The 20,764-nt window shown below is 36.5% G+C and overlaps 2 protein-coding genes across 10 annotated transcripts in view; one reads left to right on the top strand and one right to left on the bottom strand.

Moving 5' to 3' along the window:
* SENP7 (SUMO1/sentrin specific peptidase 7) overlaps window positions 1-20,764 on the bottom strand; it is a 135,824-nt gene that overhangs the window by 114,676 nt on the left and 384 nt on the right. For 8 of the 9 annotated variants that reach the window (XM_023527432.1, XM_011387281.2, XM_023527436.1 and 5 more), the window contains exons 1-2: window positions 3,400-3,501; window positions 521-716 (exon numbers count right to left, since the gene is read on the bottom strand). Coding sequence is in view for 8 of the 9 variants with exons in the window: in XM_011387281.2 (XP_011385583.1) it covers window positions 521-575 (55 nt within the window). In the remaining variant the exon portion in view is untranslated. Of the gene's footprint in view, window positions 1-520; window positions 717-3,399; window positions 3,502-20,764 lie in introns of those variants that run through there. The other variant, XM_011387336.2, reaches the window with a different exon arrangement.
* On the top strand, window positions 9,673-13,987 carry LOC105289147 (putative protein FAM172B). The gene is given in 3 exon segments (XM_011355692.2): window positions 9,673-9,732; window positions 12,657-12,937; window positions 12,940-13,987. Coding segments are annotated over 2 exon segments (948 nt in total). The 5' UTR covers window positions 9,673-9,732; window positions 12,657-12,801; the 3' UTR covers window positions 13,752-13,987.

The raw sequence follows: 20,764 nt of genomic DNA, 5'->3' as shown, positions 1-20,764 counted from the left end.
CCTGATAACTTTCTCTCTCCACTGATCCCTTTCCCACTCCCTACAAACCTGATTTGCCTTTTATTATCTTTAAAAAAAAAAGAAAGAAAGAAAAAACTTCCTTTCTACATAATTTCCCACTCTAGCTTGTTCCGGAAATCTCCTTTCTTTCACATTTCATTTTTCCTGTTTCCTTACAACCACTCATTTGTTCAACATCTTGAAATCTGACTTTTGTCCCTACTGCTCTATATCTAAACCAGTGGCAACTGAGTTTAACTCACTGATTTACATTGCTTTTCACTCTCCTACCTTGCTTCTCAAACCTATCGCATTCTTAATCTGCCTAACTGCTTACCAATATCTCTTCATCCTTACTTTGAAATTAAATGTATGTGATTCAAAACTTTTCTCACTCTAAACTACTTCTGTAATTCCATTCATTCCAATGGCTTCAGCTAACATCTCTGTAAATAATGTAATTTTATCATGATTAATTAGATTCTCATTTCAAACTTTGATTATGGTTTATTATACTTACGATGCAAAATATGCAGAGATCCCATGGGCCTACAGGCAAATGAAAGGTGTATCATCAGGGGATACTAGATTCTCAAGATGAAATTAGGCGAGGAAGGGAAGTTTCAAAATGAAGCAAGCTTGAAAAACACTGCATGCTCAGTCACTCTTTTGGAGAGGCACAGTGTACAAGAGCATAGCAAAGGCTCTGAAAAATCCTGCAGTAAATAAAATTTTCTGGTAACTACAGTTGTTACACGTAATTGCCCATGGAATCTCCTTTTTTCCAAGTAGGCTCACTAATGTACTGTGACAGTAAAAAATTAAAATTTGTAATCAGAATTTTGTAACCAGATCCTGGCTCTTCTTATTTGCTATTGCTAACAGCTGCTTACCCTCCCTAAATCCCAGTTTCCTCATCTGTAAATCAGAAACAACTACCTCAAAAGGCTTTTGAAAGCATTAAAGTTTGTAAAATTCTTAGCACGCTGCTTAGTACCTAAGTACTCAGAAAATATATATGTACACTTAACTCAAACGAGAGTGAACACAGATCTTGAAGAATGTTGCCAGAAGCAACCAGTTGAAACCTGAAATTTACTTGAACGTTCCTGTTTTAATTCAAAAACTCATTTGAAAATTGTGATCTATGACTCCAAATACGTTATACTTTTGTTGCTGTTAAATTTTTCTAATGGTTATTCTCCCTTGAATGACCCATGCAATCAATTATTTCATTCGACTCTTAGTGGATCTGTCTCTGGTACCAATAATTTTTTTATGTGTCTCCATCTAATTTACTGCTTTTGATATGCTATGAACTAGGAAAAAAGATAATCATGCTTATAAATAATTTTAAAATAGTCGATATACTCTGAAAAAGGGCTTGAGAAACTTCTTGTAAGTGAATTTTAGAATATAGACTTTGTGACTTCTCTCATTGCTTAGAAATGTTCTGTGCTAAATTCCTGATTCATGGCCCCATTCCAGAAAAGCAGGGTAATCAGAGGTTTTCTGGTTCTACTTAAGGAATTTTTTATTTTAACACAGTAATTGATTTAAGCCAATAAATTTTCAAAAAAAAAAATTGAGAAAAATGGCATTGTTACATATTTTCAAATTGTTTTAATGTCTGGCTTAATAAGACAGTTGACTTCCCCTATCAGCTTCTGCATTCAATTTGTTGTGATACATGTCATATAGCCCCTGAAAAACTCTATTGCACATATGTAGGCTAATAAGAGGGAAAAGCAAACAATGTCTTAAAACATTATGAAAATAGTTCTGACCTCACAGATCCAAAAGGGTCTTAGGGAATCCAGAGGTCCCCAGAACACCTTAAGAACCAGTGCTCAAAGCAGATACAGCCATGCTGGAAGCCATCCCACTTGCAGTTATCAGTTATGTGAAACCATAAATACTTAGTGTTTAGCTTAAACCAGCTGGAACTGGGTTTCTGCTACTTGCAACTAAATGAGTTCTGAGCAAAACACCCAGTGTAACCCTTCAGAGTTCTTCCTTGTTTAAGAGAAAGTTTAGGGAAACCTTGTGCATAAAGGAAACTTTGAAACTTGTCTCTTTTTTCCTACTGCTATCCTTTCTTCTACCTCTAACATAGAATTATTCGTGTTTTATTAATCAAATTCCTTTTTTTGGGTACTTATGAAATTCTGATGACCATAAATGTCACTTCCAGACATATGAGTTCCAGTTAGCAACTACTAATAAAATGGCAACTGCAAGCGTATAACTGGCATACAGAATCCAGAATTCCTTGAAATGTGAATAATCCTTTGTTTTATTTCCAGGAATTGATGTGGAAAAAAATTAAATATACACTATTAAGAAAAGAATCATTCTTAAAAATTAATGTTCCATCTCTTAAAACCAGATGCATACTGGAGAATAGCTATGTAATATTAGATTTGAGAATGGTTTTTAATTATATGTTAACAATTACCTTTCAGAAAGAACAGCTCCAAAAATATAAGTCATCAGAAAAAAAATTCCTCTCCAGAGGAGTAACTAACACAAATATCAGTGTCTTTTAAGAATTAACAAGAAAAACTTGCTGACTGAGAGGAGCGCTACCTCATATTCTACAACTTCACTTTGGTGTCTCCCAGATGTATTACCCAAGACTAAAGATAGTCATTTAAAGCGCAAAGCAATCTCAAAAACAAAAACATGTTGAGGGGAAAAAAAATATGCTGAGAATAAAAACACAATGAAGGAACGGCTTTAAATCCTTTGTTCGACTTTTTAATCCCTTTTCGAAGGAGGAGGAGGAGGCTGGGAAGGAAAAGGTTATAAAGCGGGCCAGTTCAGAAGGAGACGTGTTGCAGCATTTATCCGACGAATGAAGTGTCAATTAGCGAGACCTGACTTTCCATCTTTGCAGCCGCTCTACCTGCCGGGGGGGTAGGGGGGAGGGTAGTAAATAAGAGGCGAAGTCGACACTAAAGAAATAGAGAAAGTGGGATCAGCAGCTGAGAAGCTGGAAAAGAAACTGGAACATTGGCGAAATTACGAGGAAGGCGTGGCAGGAGAGCCGCAAGCCAAGCGGTTAAGATCCGTGGGCCGATAAAACTCTGCAGGGTGTTCGCAGGAAGAGAAAAAAATGAGATGTTGGGGTGAAGAGCTGCCAAGGCTTCGGTGACAGCTCGGACTGGGTGTTCGATTCGCAGAGGCGGGGGTGACAGGGGAGTCTTCTATTGTGCGCGCCCCTCGGTTCCCTCCCCTCCCCGCCTCCGCTTGAGCCCCAGCCCGAGCTCGAGCCCGAACCCGAGCCCGAGCTCGAGCCCTCGCAGTTCGGGGCCGCAGCACCCGCCGCTGCCTGTGCCTCCCACTTGCCCAAGGTGGGAGACACTTATGCTCAACCTTCCTCCGACCCTTTCTCACCGGATGAAGATCGGCGTCGCCCGGCCTTCCCCCTGTCCATCTTCTCCTCCTCCTCCTGCTGGAGTCACAGTTGCAGTCGCTGTCACCTCAAGACCCCACGGCCTGGGGGAGGGAGGGGGAGGGGAGAGAGGGGTAAAAAAAAAGCCAGAAAAGTGTGAACTGCGCTTGCGCAAGAGCCGTCGTCGGCCCTCAGACCGGAAATCAGTCGCCCCTCCCACCTCCACCGGAAATTACTTTCTGGGACCTGTTTTTTTCTGCGGGTTGCCACATGAAGTCCTTTTTTTTAAGGGTGGGGTTTTTTTCCATTGTCTCTGCGCCTATGACAAAGTGAAGCTGGGTGCAAAGTTTTAGCCCGAGGTCTGCAACGGGTTTGCTAACTTGGAAGACTAAATTGCCTAAAAATTAAACAGGAAACTTTAGGAATTCCACCAGTGCACGGAATCTTGCGAGGTGGCCCCAGAAGTATGAGAATTAAACGTTACTCTTTTTGTAGTCTTAATTTCCTTACGGTCCCTCCAATTATTTTCCATCAATGCGCTTCCTCGACTCAGAAACAAGTGTTTTAAGACGGCAAAATCACTTAATAGCCTGGCGATTAGTTTAGCAGTTGGAGTTGAAATAAATTAGATCAGCTGAGGAAATAAAAAATCAAGATCTCTTTAAAATTCAAGCTCGTTTTTTGAAGACCCGGAAAAAAAGATGAGCTAGACGTCAGTTTTTAAAAACAAACTGCTGAGATGAGATGTCAATAAAAAGCAGGTAGTTGTAAATTGGAATTCGTTCAACTTTTATTTACAGTACTGAAGGGCATAGCCCTGTCCTCAATGAACTCAACTTTTAGACTATTTTTTAGTCCTTTCAAAGGGCCCATAAGTTTAGAAAATTGCCCTATTTTGTTAGCCATAATGGATATATGGGAATATTTATTTAACTATGTAAGCTTTAATCACAATAGCCTAACAAAATTCAAAAGAGCGCTCTAGTCAACGGCAAAATTATATTGTAAATAATGTTCCGAGCTAGAAAGAACCCTGGAGATACTTGAGTTTAGCATCAGCTACTCTCTCCCCATTTTACCAAGGTCAGCAAAGGACCCTGCTCAACTCTCCACTAGAGAGCAGTCTCCTACTTCTGGAGTTTTGTATCTTAATGACTGCGTGGTCTGCGCTGAGGCAGAGGTAAGCCTCCAGGTGTTTAGCCTATTGGGCTGGGGGAGTGTCTAAAAGGCCGGAGTAGCTGAAAAGTAGAAATACTTCAGGGGTTGCTGAGAATGAAATTCACTACAAGAATTTCATTTACAGGCTCTAGTTTATTTCTGTTTAACAAATAAAAACATTGCTTACTGAAAAATGTATGAATTTTAAGTTTAATCATAAATCATCCTTTTTTATTCAGTAATTTAGTGCAAGAATCAAACCGGCTTAATTTATAAGCCAATTTTATAGGACAAATTAACTGCAAAAGATGGAAATAGAGCTGAGAGATGGAAACATGAAAAAGGAAAGTGTAAGTAGGCCTAATTCATTTCCACCAAAACTAGCAGCTTCCATAAAAGTGGTTTTAAAATTTAGAGGTAAAAGGGGAACTTATGCGAAATGAAATTATAAGAAGTTAAATTATTCAGCATGCAAATATATCATTTAAATTTGTTACTGAACCAAATATAGCATTTTTGCTAATAGTGAGCCAGGTTGTTTCTTTGAATTGGAGCTTGTTTTGAATAACACATTTGAAGATAAATGACCTTTAAACTCAAGAATTTAAAATTTACAGTCTACGGCCGTGCCACCCTGAGCAAGCCCAATCCTGTCTGATCTTGGAAGCTAAGCAGGGTCTGGCCTGCTTGGATAGGAGACCACCTAGGAAGACCAGGTGCTGTAGGCATAAAAAATTTTTTTAAAATAAAGGATTGTAAGCTGACAAGGTCCTTGCAATCTGTGAGGTCAACCAAGGGTTGCCTCGCCCAAAAAAGAAAAAAAAAAAGAATTTCAAATTTGCTTTTTAACCAGCATTTTTATTGTTTTAGCTTTCACAATCTACTGCATAGTTGACTGTATTGCAACCAACTAAAAGACTAAAAAGTTCAATTTCTAATCTTGAGGGAGTCATTTAACAACCTAATTTTGCCTTTTATGATAGACTAAGTGATCTTTTATAGTGCTTTACTTTGTTCAGCTGAAAGTTTCCTTATATGAAAGTCCTTATATGAAAGTCAAAAAATAGTGAATGATTTTCTTGGTATGTTTGGGGATAATGTTATTTTTTTTTTCATTTTATGTATGTTTAGCTCACACTATATAGAGCCTTTTAAATTAAAATCATTTGAGATTAGAAATTCATCAACCCAGCATTTTATAAGATGGTGGGCTGGTTTGATCTTAATGGATATGGTTCTTTATTGAGTGTTCAAAGTATGTATTAAGTATTTAAATTACGTATTCATTATATTTTTGTCTTAATGGTGAGTATGGTTTTAATAGTGGCAGTGTGAAATTGGTCAACCCTTTATTTTACCCCTTGATTAACAATTTCTTTGAAGAGAGATTAATGAAATCTACAAAAGGCCCTTTCTCATCACAAGTGAATTAACTAAAAGTACAATATGAATATAAATAGATTTGGAAGAGCACTGGGGACATCTTGACTTCCTAAACTTTTTAGAAATTTAAATGAACAAAAATAAACAATCTAAAATTCCTTACCATGGGCTCCAGGAAAGCCTAGATTTCGCAGATATTTGGAGTCCTGTGTCATTTGGTATTCACCTCATTTTCGTTAGTAGTCGATTCTTATCCTTAAAATATTGAGAATTTTTACGTGAAGGAAGTTTTTCTTCCACAGATAAATGAAGTAACATGATTAATTAAAAGATGTGGACAGGCTGTTTGGTTTCAATATCTTCCTTTGTAAAGCAATCAGTAATTATAACTACCCTGAAATGGAATAACCTGTTTCTAGAAGTTATGAAAACCTGCAGTAACTCAGGGTATTTGAGAAACAGATAGGTATTCTTATGTCCTGGAAGCTGTAGAAGGAATCTATGCACAAACCTTTAACCTAAGATCCCTAAACTGTCATTTGGCCCTGGGACGGAGCCAAATGAAAGATGTATGTACAAGATATCCTGTACATACATCACTAATTTCTTTGAAGTGTTCTGTCTTAAAATGTTGTGCTTATTTAGCATTCTACACCTTAATATATTTGGTTGATTTTAATTAAAAATTTTTACTTCATGTTATAATTTAATAAAATTGAGGCTTTAGGTAGTCTCATCTTCTTTATCCTATAATATTTGGTACTCACTTACCTCTGAATTTGCACTCCAAATCAAGGAGCATAGGATCTAAGACTGGACAAAATGTATAAATCTAAAATGTAGCTGTCAGAATTATTTGGGAAAACCATTTTTAAATTACCTGTTTCCAAGTCCCTCCTCAGACCTTTTGAATCAGAATTTCCTAGAAGTGGAGCCTATTAATCTATATGTTTAAAAAGGTTCCCAGGAAGACATACCAGTTTTTAAAAAAAAAAAAAAAACAGAAAAAGTATAAAACTAAACTGCTAAACTATAGGTCCTAGGGCTGCACACTCAGAAAGTAAAAACCATTAAGAAATATAAAGCAGTGGTTACTTGTAGAGGGAGGGATACGGCAGTTAATGAAAGGCATGTTAGGAATGACTGGCAAGGCCAGCCTAGGGTGGTTACAAGGGTGTTTCACTGAACTATTAATTTTAAAAACTCTCCTAGGAAATTCTGTGGCATACTCAAATTTGAGAATGTGGTGACCAAGATGTGGTGACATCTGACTTTCTTTCTGTCCCTAATATCCTATTTTCTATAAATCTTTGCCTCAGGTGGATTAAATTCAGCTTTAGTCTTTCCCGGAGAGAGGTAGGCAGGGGGAAAGGATACTATTTCGTTTACTCTTTTTTGAAACTTCTACATATATAATTTAATAAGCTCTATCATTTTCTATTTTCTACAATTTACTAAATGGAATTACTGTATGCAATTATAATTTTTTCTTAAAAAAACTCCTAGTTGCATTCTGTGCTGGGAAAATTAGTACTGCTCTTGTACTAAAACAATAATGGTTTTCTTAAAATATGTTTTACAGTGGTTTTTTTCTGTTTTTTCAATTAATTAAAACAAGCTTATTTTATTTAGATATTTTTAAATATTCTGAGCAAAGCATCCTTCAGTCTGCTTCTTAATGGCATAGGATATACAAAAGGACCTCTTTCTTAAATATACCAACAGATGGTAATTACTGTAATAGGGTATTACTGTGTAACCAGGAGCAAAAGGGAAATAAATAAGGAGTTATTACTAATGGGTACAAAGTTACAGTTTTGCAAGATGAAAAATGTTCTGTGGATAGGTGGCAGTAATGGTTGCACAATAATGTGAATGTACTTAATGTTACTAAACTGCATACCTAACAGTGGTTAAAATGGTAAATTTTAGTATATTTTACCAGTTTTTAAATAAATAAAAATAATAACCACACGTAGAGCAAGTCATAATAGCTGTGCCACCTAAAACAGATTACTTTTTAAAAAGACCTAATTTGAAATTATTATTAATATATATTCTTTTTTTATATCAGTCAACATAAAATGACTAGACTGCTTGATATTTGTCTAACAAATGTTCTCACTAAATTTCGGCAGTTGGAAATGCCCAGCAGCTGACTAATAGCTTTTCTTTTTTTTTTTTTTTGGTGACATTGTTTAACAAAATCATTGGGTGTACAATTTAACAGTAAGGCACATATATATTGCATTGTGTGTTCCCCTTCCATAGTTAGATTTCTTTCTGTCACCACATATTTGATCCCTTTTATCCTATTTACCTCCTCCCTCGTCTCCCCACCTCCCACCCTCTGGTAACCACTAGTCTATTGTCCATGTCCATGAGTCTCTGTCCAGTTCATTTATGGCTTTTAGGTTTATATCCCACATATAAGTGATATAGTGGTTTTCAACTTTGTCTTATTTTGCTTAGCATGATTATCTCGAGGTCCATCCATGTCACAAATGGCAGTTTTTCAACTCTTCTTATGGCTGAGTAATATTCCATTGGAATGCTATGCATTTTTAATATCACTGGTAAAAATTAACCTTATCTCAGGCTTCTAGAGCTGCCTGAGTTACTTTGAGTATGTCATTTTACCTTTGAAAGCCTCACTTCTCTATAAAAATAAATATATTAGCTAAGAATATCGGGAACAATATTATTCTGGTAGCAAATCTGCCTTATTCCAACCTATTCTTTAGAAAACTAGGCATATAAAACAGTTTTTTTCTCTCCTTTATTTAAATGGACTGCCTCGATTTGCAAAAGAGAAAACATATACATAGATGCATAGGATATTCTCAAAATAATTCATAATTCTACATTTATTAACTTTAGAATTATAGAAAAAGTTTCTGTAGTTTTTCAAAGCTTTGTGTGCATCTTCTCCTATATGTATCGCTAGAGGGCTTTTGTTCTTTACTTCCTTATGCCCTTAGCAAAAATCATAAAAATATTTAAGTGCCTACTATTCACCAGGCACTATCCCAAGAACTAAAGATACAGTAATAAACAAAATGAAGTTCTTGTCCCTGCTCTCTTAGAACTTACACTCTAATGGGGAGAAGTAGACAATAAACAAGTATATTTCACAGCTGATAAGAAAATAAATGAAAGGATGAAAGTGGGGAGAGACGAAAGAAAAAGAAGAGAAAGAAGAAGGAAGGAAGGAAGGAAGGAAGGAAGGAAGGAAGGAAGGAAGGAAAAAGAAAGAAAAAGAAAGAAAGAAAGAAAGAGAGAGAAAGAAAGAGAAAGAGAGAAAGAGGAAGGAAGGAAGGAGAAAGAGGAAGGAAGGAAGGAAGGAAGGAGGAAGGAAGGAAAGAAGGAAAGAAAAAGAAAGAAAAAGAAAGAAAAAGAAAGAGGAAGGAAGGAAGGAAGGAAGGAAGGAAGGAAGGAAGGAAGGAAGGAAAAGAGAAAAAAGCATCAGACAAAGAGCTCATAGAAAGTTTCTCTGGTCAGTTTACAAGTAGGAAGAAACTTTAGGGAAATTAAGCCCTGTAGATGTCTAGGGAAAGATTGTCCAAGCTCTGTAGGCATAGCAAGGGAGAGTGCCTTTAAACAGGAGCTTGCTTCACAAATTGGAGACAAAGAGGCCAGCTGTTGCTAGAGTGAAGTAAGCAAGAGAACAGTGGGAAATGATACCTGAGCAAGAGCTAAGAGCCAGATCATGTAGCTAGATGAGTAAGCTAGTGAGAGAATGGAAGGAAATGCCACTGGAGAGCTAAGGGCCATGTGGGACCTTGGAGGTCATGGTAAGAACTTAAGCTTTTATTCTGAGAGGGGAGATCTTTAAGGATTTTAAAAAGGGGTGTGATACAATTTAGATGTTTTGAAAAGGTTATTCTAGCTGCTATGTGGAAAACAGACTGCAGGGAGATGAGAGCTTATTCAAAGAGGTTGGATAGAAGGCTTATTGAAGAAGGTGACTTGGATTAGGGTAGTAGAGATGGAGGTGGGATATGTGATTAGATTACAGATATATTTGAAATAAGGAAGACTACAGATTTGCTGATTGTTTGGATGTGGAGTGTGAAAGAGAAGGGAAGTTTGCAGCATGAGCAATTGAAAGAATGGAGTTGCCATTTACAAAAATAGAGACTAAAGGAGAGTAGATTGAAGAGAGATATTTGAGACATGTAAATTTGAAATAGCTATTTGACATCCAAATAAATATATCAAGTAGACCATTGGATATCAATTAGGGAGAAAGTGACAGGTTGGAGTATATTAGCCAAGCAAAATATGCTACAATAAATTCTGAAGAGTTGTCTACCTTTTCACTCGACAAGATGCTCTCCATCTTGCACTTGTTCACCTCACCTCAACGTGACCTTTATATATATCTGTGCGCCATTTTGGTTTTCCACTTTGCAAACTCCCATTCTTTCCCCTGAGAAGTGCCTCTCAAACAACTAGGTATACAAACACTTAACAAAAGTGTATACTGTGTACTATTAAAAAATACCAATTTTGTTTATATTACTGTCTGAAGGAAAAGTTAAATAGCAACAAGGTTCTTTATTTAGTTCATTGAGTTTTAAATATTCTGTACCTTTCTCTATTTTTAATCAGAAAAGGGAAGTTTTCAGCACAACATCTGAATGAACAATTTATTTTTTAGATCTGAGAGATTACTGTTTTTCTGTAAAAATACCTCCTCATCCATACCAAATTATAAAATAGATCTTCCTTTTTGGAGAGCCATTTGGCAATATCTGGTAAAATGGAAGATGTTGATATGACCTAGAAATTCCACTTCTAGGAATATTACCTAGGAAAACTCTTGAAAAGTGTACAAAAAAATAGCTATAAGAATGTTGCAGCTTTGTTTGTAATAATGGAAAATTGCAGCAACCTATTCTTCAACAGAAAAATTGTTAAACTATGGCGTATTCAAGCAATAAAACACTATAAACAGTTCAAAATAAATAACCTAGAACTACATTTATTATTGTGGATAAAAATCACAATGTTGAGTGAATAAGGAAGGCTGGACAAAAAATCTATATGGTTTTTATTTTACATATCTCAAAAAGGAAGATCCTATCTAAATCATAGAAAATTCCATGTGCGAAACACTATGAGATGGTTTTTACCTGTATTAATTTAATTCTAACAACCTTGTGAAATAAATGATGTTATTACTGTTTTGCAATATGTGCCAGACACTATTCTAAGTTCTGAAGTAACAGCAGTTAACTAAAAGACATAATAAAAAATTTGTAAACTATTATGTCAGGTAGTAACGTAGGCTACGAAGAAAAAGCAGAGTAGCAGGATAGAGTAATAAGGATTGAAAACTGAAACTCCTAGAGAGTAAGAAACCTAATGAAAGTCATTCAACTTAGAAATTTATAGCTAGATTTAAACCTAAATCAAATTCAAGATGCTTCTCCTTTCAAAAGATTGTTAAGTCAGTCATTTATGCGTTGGAAAAATACACTAATTCATAGCACCTGAAATCAGCAACACTAGAAGAAAAAGTTTAATAGAACAGGAAGGAATAGAGAACAAGGTAGATAGTGGGTGCTTTGATTCCCACTGGCTGTGGGAATTAAAAAATAAGATTTGAAAGTGAGAAGAGTCAAGAAAGCAAATTAAGCACCATCTTAATTTTGCCTTAAGCCTTGAAAGCAGCTTGAGTGATACTGAAAGTCGTTTTTGAGTGCTACTTATTGGAAGTAGGTTGCAGATTGCCAGTGTCAGTGTTAGGAAATTTAAGGAGAGAGTGCATTAATGTATTTGTTAAGAACATGAATTTGAGAGTCAGACAACCTCAATACCCGATCATTTATTTAATAGTTGTTTGGCTTTAGGGCAAGCCAGTTAACCTTTTAAAGCCTTTTCTTTTCCCAGTAGGCTCTGTCCACAATACTCTAAATTAATTTCTCAGCTGCTTTTTTTCTTCTCAGACATCAGAATAACCATATCTTCTATTATTAGATAAATTGATCATAACCTACACTACCTGGTTCACATTTCACCCTCACTGCCATCCCCTATAAAATTCATTAAATGCTTACTGTGGAAATAAACAGAGACCAACCAAATGAGAAAAGCAAAACCTATTTTTTCTGAGCTCTCCATAGTAAGGGAGTCAGCCACCATCACTTGCATTTTGGCAGAGACTCAAAGGCAGGCAGAAGAGTGGGAGAGCTTTATAGTGGAAAAAGGTGAAGGCTGCTGGCATGGAGAGATTGTAGGCATTGGTTAGAGGCTTTCTCTCCTAGGTCCTAAGTTGGAAGCGGAGATAAAAAATAGGGAAGCTGTCAGTTTTTAATAAATTCCTTGTCATATTGGGCTGATTGTAATAGAAGTACTGTTTATCTTTCTGGTCTCAAAAGGTAGCAGTCTGACTTCCTACAGGTCTGACTTATATAGCAGGCTAGCTTTTGGGGTTATTAATTATAGATAAGGGGTTGGCTTTCTGGGCAAGTTGCTGCAGATTGTGGGTCAAAGTTCTATTTTTATATGTGGTCTGGCCATTGTTCATTAGTATACTTGGTCTCTCACTATTTTGCATCATTTACAATTATTTTGAGTTAAAGTATTTACCATAGGCTAGAAGGTTAATGTCTTCATGAGGTATTTAATTTAGCATGATTCCCCACAAGAATTTAGCAAGCTGAAATTTTTTTTTCCCAGCACTGACATATTATTGCTTTTTCACTTTCAGTGGTTACAAATGACACGGGAACTGAGCTTCCAAAAATTTATTGAACAATCAGACTTACTAGAAGAACTTAAATATGACTTCAATGAAAAAGCTGAATTGAGACACATTGAGACACAAAGGCCTTTTGTATTTAACTATTATAAAAATGTCCCTGAGAGAAATAGCAAGCGCTACCAGGCCCTTGGCCATTTGCTTGAACAATACATTTATGAGCTTTTGGAGAAAGTGTGCAAATTACAAAAAGTATACATCCCACCAGAGGCTGATAAGGAACCAAGAAGCTTTTTTTTTATGAGTGAGAGAGCATTAACAAATCATCATTCTGCTCTTCTTGTCCTTCTTCAAGACCATGGGGTCTTTAGAGCTGGTCAGTGGAGTCAGCAGTCCATAATACATCATGGTCTACAACATGGAAGTCAGATACCATGTATTCAAATGGCATTGCAGGCACATTATGATGTAATTGTGCTGAACCCCAATGACAATTTTGTGGACCTCAAGATGGAAAAAGAGTGGAAAGGCCTTTTAACACAAAATATTGAGTCTTCTTCCCTAAAAGTGGTTCAGACTGAGAGTTTTTTATCTCTCCAGCAGCCTCTCCGAAGTATTCCAAAAAGATGTAGCAACACCCCTGAAGAACACGTGGCTTACACTTGGGATTACTTCATTTCAAAGGCTGAAGGCAAGGATGTTGCCTTCATTGTACATGGTTATGGAGGCTTGGTTTTTATGGACTTGCTTGTTCGTAGGAAGAGGGAAGTGATGAGCAAAGTATATGCTGTTGCACTTATTGACTCTCAACATCATGTAAGACACCAGCTGGGAAGTGATGTACAGTTATTAGCATGGATAAAGCACCACTGCCGTGAATGGGTGACAAGTCCTAGAGCTTTGGATAAACCTGCAGATACTGTTTTGAAAAAAGAATTCCCAATGGTTTCTGCTGGTACAGAAAAACACGACTTAGCCCCTTCCTCTAGCCTTCAGTCAATTTTTAAATACTTTAAAAAAGCTCTGAAAGCCAAAACAACTATTAATTCCTCGCACATACCAATAGTAACTAGAAGCTCCACAAAAATAAAGGAAAGTGCTTAAATTACTTTTTGTCACCTAAGTTTTGTCTCACTGAAACTCGTTTAATGTAGATGCTAGAAAAAAAAGAACACTTCCAGCTCACACACAGCATTATGTTCTGGATTAAGGTCTGATTTGTTACTTTTTTTAAAGAGAATATGTTCTCTTTTGTAGCCTATTGATGAACAGAAAGTCAGTTTATATTATCATTAATATTTTACGGTATTAATCAAGTTAGATCTTTCTTTTGAAAAGCGACTTTCTAATGGTTTAATAGAATGGCACCAAAACTGTAGTCAATAGAAATTAAATAGTAAATCAATCTTTGATTCTTATGTTATTAATGTCATGTTAAAATTACAAGTGAACATAAAAATTAAATATCATAAGCAAACTCAATTCTTTGTTCATGTTCTTTTAAATTTTTTTGGTCATGCATGTGTGTTTTCTCATACATAAGCTAATATTTGAGTGTCTACTATGTGCCAGTCAATACTAGGTATTGAGGACACTGGCAAAGAAGGCCAACATTGCCTTCATCCTTATGGAATTCACAGTGAACAACAAATAGCATGTGTGAAGTGTTAAGAAATAAAGAGTGCCATGGAACATCTAGCATAATAGCTAAAAAGCCTTGGAGTTCAGGGACTACTTCCCGGAGAAAACGGTGCTTAGTTTGAAGAACAGTAGTAGTTAGCTGGGGAAACAGTCACTGGCAAAAGAATAGCACGTACAAAGGTTCTGAGGCAGGAGAGAGAAGTCCAGTTTAGCTAGAGCTAAAAAAATTATGAGAGAGTAGTGTTAAAGAAAACATTATTCACTGACATTTGTTAAAGACAATAAGGAAGATTTTATTCAAGAAAGATTACTGCAATGGGGCAGTAGGAAATAGAGATCAGGATCAACCCCTAATACAAGGACAGTGGAGGGGATTTATAGTCAAGGAGCAGGAAAAGGATCAGTGAACGGAAAATTACTAAGTAGTAATATCAGGGGGTAAGGGAGATTCTTGCTGAAAGAAAGCCAAGGTGATGTGATACTGAAAGTGGAGGATGAGGTATTTTATCAAATATAGATGATGGTCACATACCAAAGCTGGGAGATTTTCACCAAACTGGCTCTGCAGAATTGATAAAATTGGACTAAAGAGACTAAAAACAGAGCCCAACTTTGGAGCCTAATTGAGAGGAGGGCACAGAGGAGCCAGACTCAGATTTGGTTAAAGAGAGAGTTTTTATCAGTAGCTGGAAAGTTGTTAGAAAAATAGGCAAAGGCAGCTTACACAAGGCTGCATTGTCCATCACTAAGATTTTTTACTTTATTCTAATGACAAGTCATTGGATGGTTTTAGAAGAATATTATTAGATTTACAGTTTATAAAGTATATCCTTCCTGCAGTTTGGAGAATAGATTAGAATGATGAGGACAAGCTTGGAAGCAGGGAGACCAAATTAACTTTGGCAGTAGTCTGAAAAATACTTAATACTCTTAATGAACAACATTATGTGATTGATTGGAGGTCAGAAATGAGAAGAAGAAAATGACAAGAATTACTCCCAGCTTTCTGGCTTGAGCAATTAGGTGTTTTGAAATACTATTTGCTGAGTAAGGAACTAACTACTGGTGAAATAATGTATTTTCGCTGTTTCGGAAAGTTTTTTAAAAAGTAATAGTTTACAAATAATTTTTTTAGCTCTGCCCATAGATGAGTAAGAAAGGAACCCATACTAGACACTACATTTGAAAAACTGACTTTCGGCCATATCTATAGATCTACAGATTTCTCTATACATAGCTATATCTAGTATCTATTTTTTTAACCTAGCATATAATATATGCTACTATCGAATGTTTTTACGCCCCCAAAATTCATATGTTGAGGTCTTAATCTCTAATGCGATAGTATTAGAATGGCGGAAGGGGCATGTTTTCGGGGTGATTAGATCATAAGGGTGGAGCCCTCATGAATCGGATTAGTGCTGTTATGAAAGAGACCCCAGAGAACTCCCTTCCTCCATGTGAGGACACAGCAAGAAGATGGCCATCTATGAACCAGGAAGAGGCCTTTATCAGACACTGAATCTGCTGGTGCCTTGATCCTGGACTTTCCACCTTCTAGAAATAAATGTTGTTTAGGCCTCTCAGTCTATGATACCCAAACAAAGACAATTCCTTATCAGCAAAGACGTAAGATTTCAAGTTTCTCATTTTTTCTGCATCATGCACCATAATGAAAAAAAAAAAAAGGCACTGAATTGTATGTAAATCAGGATATGTAAATTTTAAATGAATCTTAGCCTTCGATAAACTGTTAATCTCACCCAGCCTTCATTTCCCATTTTGTAAATGAGGTGAGCTCTGAAATCCCTTCCAACACAAATAGTCAAACTAGAATGTATTTAATGCACCTAATGTGAAAAGCACAAAAAAAATTAAAGCATCACCATATCTTGCATTTATTTAACTGAAATTTGATATTTCTCATATCCCCCAATTTATTTAATTTGATAGTCAGATGTATTATCTATTACTGCATAATAGATTACCCCCAAAACTTGGTAGCTTAAAACAACAAACATTATATCCCAGTTTCTGTTCATCAGGAACTCAGGAGCAGCTTAGTTGGGTGATTCTGGCTCAGATTTCTCAGGAGAGAATACAGTCAAGATTGTCTGGATCTGCAATGATCTAATGCTTGACTAGCTGTTGGCAAGAGGCCTTAGTTCCTCACCATATGGACCTCTTACCTAGGCTGCTTCTGTTAAAGAAAAAATTATTCTGACACTTGTTAAAATGGTCAGAAAGACTTTACTAAGGGATATTGCAGTAAGGAAGAGAGATCAGGCTCATGTCTGAATACAGCAAAGACAGCTGGGAATTTACCAAGGAGCATAGTGAGGGGATCAGTGGATGGAAAATTACTGAGAGACATCAAGGAGAAGGAAATCTTGCTAAAGGAAGGCCAAAGGCTTACACATCAAGGGTGGGAGATGTTAATCAGATAACAAGAGTGGGAAGATGATTTAGCAGGACTCATATTAAGACTGAGCTATGTAAGAAGAAAAAAAAGAAAAAGAAAAAGACTGAGCTTTGTAGGTCCCACAAGGGTAAGATGATTCATGAAGGGCCTAGGTTGAGGACTAGTCCAGAGGAGGGTTCTGAAGAACCTAACAAAAGTTTGGTCTAGGAGAGTCTTTGTCACTTGAGTGTCCTCTGGACATGGCCAGTAACTTGTTTGAGGTCACAGTGGGTAGTCATGCATGCCTCAGGCCCACAACTTCCCTGATAAAAATTTATCTGCCATAATCAAGCTCTGCACATTGTTTTTGTGCATCTAGGTTAACAAACCTTTGAAATACCTCTTTTTTAGGCTTCTGAGAAACAACCACTTTCATAAAAGCACATAATCTTGTCAACTATCCTATAATCCAATCATAGATATCTCCTTGCCTTGCTTTCTTCCATATTCATGTAATCTTCCTTACCTTCCTTCCTCAATTCCAAATATATAAAAGAAACTGCAAAATTGTCATTCTCCAGAGCATTTGAGATTTTGCTTCCCAGCACATCTGCAGTTTAACTCAAATAAAAACACTTTTAAAATTTCTCTACAGGTTTACCTTTTTTTACGTGGACAATCCAAATGAATAAGCAAGCAGGAAACTGCACTGCCTTTTATGACCTGCTCTCTGAAGTTGCATACTAGTCTATTAGTTTCCTGTTAGGAGTCACTAAGTCCAAAGGAAGGAGAATTAGGCTCCACCTGTTGAAAAGAATGTCAAAGAACCTGGGGACACATCTTAAACCACCACATCAGAAATTATGCCAACTGAAACTAATGGTAAAGCACTTCGACTCATTTAGTTATAAGATTATCTTTGCTCTGGAAGCGTATTTTAATTTTTTTGTTTGTTTTGATAAACAACTCATGTGTTTAGAAACTGGTTTTCTCTTTCTCTGCGAAAACATCAGTATTCTTGCCACAGACAAATGCTTGTGTTGAAATCAAAGCTTATTTTAAGCTTTCTCTCCCAGGGGCCACCTTACTCTATTTCTGTACTCTGACTTTTAATGTAGATCTATTGTTGCAAGTTGTTTAAAAAAAAAAAAAGAAAGAAAGAAAGAAAAGAAAAAGAAAAGAAAAGGAACATCTCCAGTTTTTTGGCTATAAGCTGAAGCCCAGAGATGTGTCCTGGTAGAGAAAAGATAGAAATGGGAGGGCTTCAGGAAAATCCTAAGACCTTCTGACATCATCATATGACAATTCAATTTTTTTTCCTTTCTAGTGGAAAGTAGTTAGAATTAATAGACTGTGATCATTGTTTGAAAGCAAAGTACACCAAGATTTGTGTGCCATTTCCCAATACTAGACAAAACATATTTCAAAAAAAAGAACACATTGTTAGTAAATTCGTTAATGGAAAGTCTCTCTTTAACTGGAAATTCCCAAGTGATGCTGATGCGGCTTGTCTGGAGATCACATTTTGTAAAGCACTGTTAGAAAGGCCAGGTTGGTAATAAAGTTAAATATACCTCATGTGAGGTGAAAATTATGATAGATTATCATCTGGCCAACAGTTCCTCTCCTAAGGAAAGCAACAAGCGGAGTTTGTTGACTGAGCCCATGTTTTTTGACCCCAAAGATCTCTTCTCCCAAAGAAAAGGTGTCCTGGCCCAAAATAATGCTTTCTTTTCATTTGCTTAATTGTTCACTTGCCCCATCCTGTTTCCTATAAAAACTTTCCTGATAAGAGTCCCTGCCTTCCCCTAAGGGAAAGCAACCTTGCCTGAAATAATTCACTCATTCCCACCCTCTTTCTGCCTATAATTTGTACAACTCCCCAGAGCACCCTTCCAGTTGCTTGATGGGATGCTGCCTGATTCATAAATCTCTTCGTTAAAGCCAATTAGATCTTGAGATTTATTAGAGAATTTTGTTTTTTTAACAGTACATACCACTTTTTGTTGACCCATTAATCTATTGATGGATGTTTCCATTGCTTCCACCTTTTGGCTATTGTCAATAATGCTAAAATGAACATTGGATTATAAGTATCTATTTTTGTCTCTGCTTTTAATTCATTTGAGTATATACCTAGGAGTAGAATTGCTGCATCATAAGGTAATTCTATCTTTAGTTTTTTGAGAACTCACTAAACTGTTTTCAATAGCAGTTGCACCATTTTACATTCCCACGAGCAGTGCACAAGAGTTCCAATTTCTCCACATCTTCATAACCGCAGACAATATTTATTATTCTTTCTTTATAATAGTGTTGACATAAGAACACCCGAACATATAGAAAAATGCTATGAGTTTATTAGCATCTATTTGAACCAAACAGGATATGCTTGGAAACAAGAGCTTAACAGACTAAGAAAAATGCTTCCTAGAATTATTACCGAACTCAAGGGATTCGTTTTATTGGCACGTGCCAAAGTCAAAGGAGACACGGACAGGAGTTTGCAGCAAAGAAAGCAAAGGTTCATTTATGGAAAAGGTGCCAAACTTGGAGACACAGGTGAGCTAATGCTCTAAGACCTGGCTCCCCATGGCCTCTAGGGGATAGGTTATACAGAGGAAAACTCATTCATCGGGGTAGCTATTGGAGTTTGGGCTGTGGGCTCTACTGATTGGTTGTGGCTAAGCAGCTGATCATTGTATTAGGTCCTGATGTCAGTCATAGTGTCATTCTGTTTGGTGTCAAGGGGATACCTGTAGGGTCATTCCGCTTTCATGGGTGTGAAGCTCCAAGATGTTATCTTTAGTTTGACCGGAAACTGTTTCTGTGGTCAACAGACCTGAAGATTTGTACCTAAAACAGATGCTGACCTTAGAGCTTAATGATTAGGGAGTGGTTGTGCAGTATGCAGAAGGATAAGGAAAGAAAAGAAGCAAGTGAGCACAAAGCCCTTTTCAATCAAGGAGAAAGAGAAAAATCATTTTGAAAAAGTAAAGAATGACAATTTGCAGGTTTTTTTATGCATTTGGAATTAAGGAGGGAATATAAGAAAGATTAAATGAAGGTGGAAGAAGACAAGGTGGGGATTGGATTGCAGAACAGTTAACAAGATTATGCGCTCCCTTGAGGGTGGTTATGATTCTGAGGGGTCTGAAAAAGAGGATTATTCTGGCATCTCAAAGATGTGTTACTCTAGATGCACAAGAATTGACAGGGCTTGCTTAAGGCAAAGATAAAAAACCTTTTACTAAAAAAGTTGCATGTCTGGGGTGTGACTACCCACCATGACCTGCCCAGATAGGAATTTATGATCAGATCACACTATGAGGTTACTTTCTGTCACTGCACTTGTTAGTTTTATTACAGAATCCCTTTTTCATCCAGAGTAGCCATCAATGAGTATAAGGGGGTATCTCATTTTAGTTTTGATTTCCGTATCTCTCAGGATTAGCGATGTTGACCATCTTTTCATGTGCTTATTGGCCATTTGAATGTGTATTTTGGAAAAAAGTCTGTCCAAGTTCTTTGCCCATTTTTTAAATTGGGTTGTTTGATTTTTTTGTTGTTGTTGAGTTATAGTAATTCTTTATATATTCTGGATATTAATCCCTTATCAGATGTGATTTGTAGTTGCCTTTTTACTCTGTTGATAGTGTCCTTTGATGTACACAAAGTTTTAATTTTGGCGAAGTCCAAAATGTCTATTTTCTCTTTTCTTGCCTGTGCTTTTGGGGACATAGCCAAGAAATCATTGCCAAATCCAATTCCATGACATTTCCCCCATGTTTTCTTCTAAAAGTTTTATAGTTGTCATATACTTTGAAGACTTTGATACATTTTGAGTTAATTTTCGAATATGGTTTTAGTTTAAGGGTCTAACTTGTTCAGCACTATTCCTTGAAAACACTGTCTTTTCCCCCAGTGAATAATGTGCCTTATGTTTTAAGAATGACAACTAAATCAAAAGACTTTAAAATATTGTGCTGGCTAAATAAAACACCTGCAGACTGGATTTTGGCCCAAACGCCACAAATTTGCAGTATGTGCCTTAATTTCATTTTCGAATTAAATT

Source organism: Pteropus vampyrus, unplaced genomic scaffold (assembly GCF_000151845.1).
Source record: "Pteropus vampyrus isolate Shadow unplaced genomic scaffold, Pvam_2.0 Scaffold1, whole genome shotgun sequence".
NCBI classification, from domain to species: Eukaryota; Metazoa; Chordata; class Mammalia; order Chiroptera; family Pteropodidae; genus Pteropus; species Pteropus vampyrus.
This window is presented reverse-complemented; position numbering and strand designations above follow the sequence as displayed.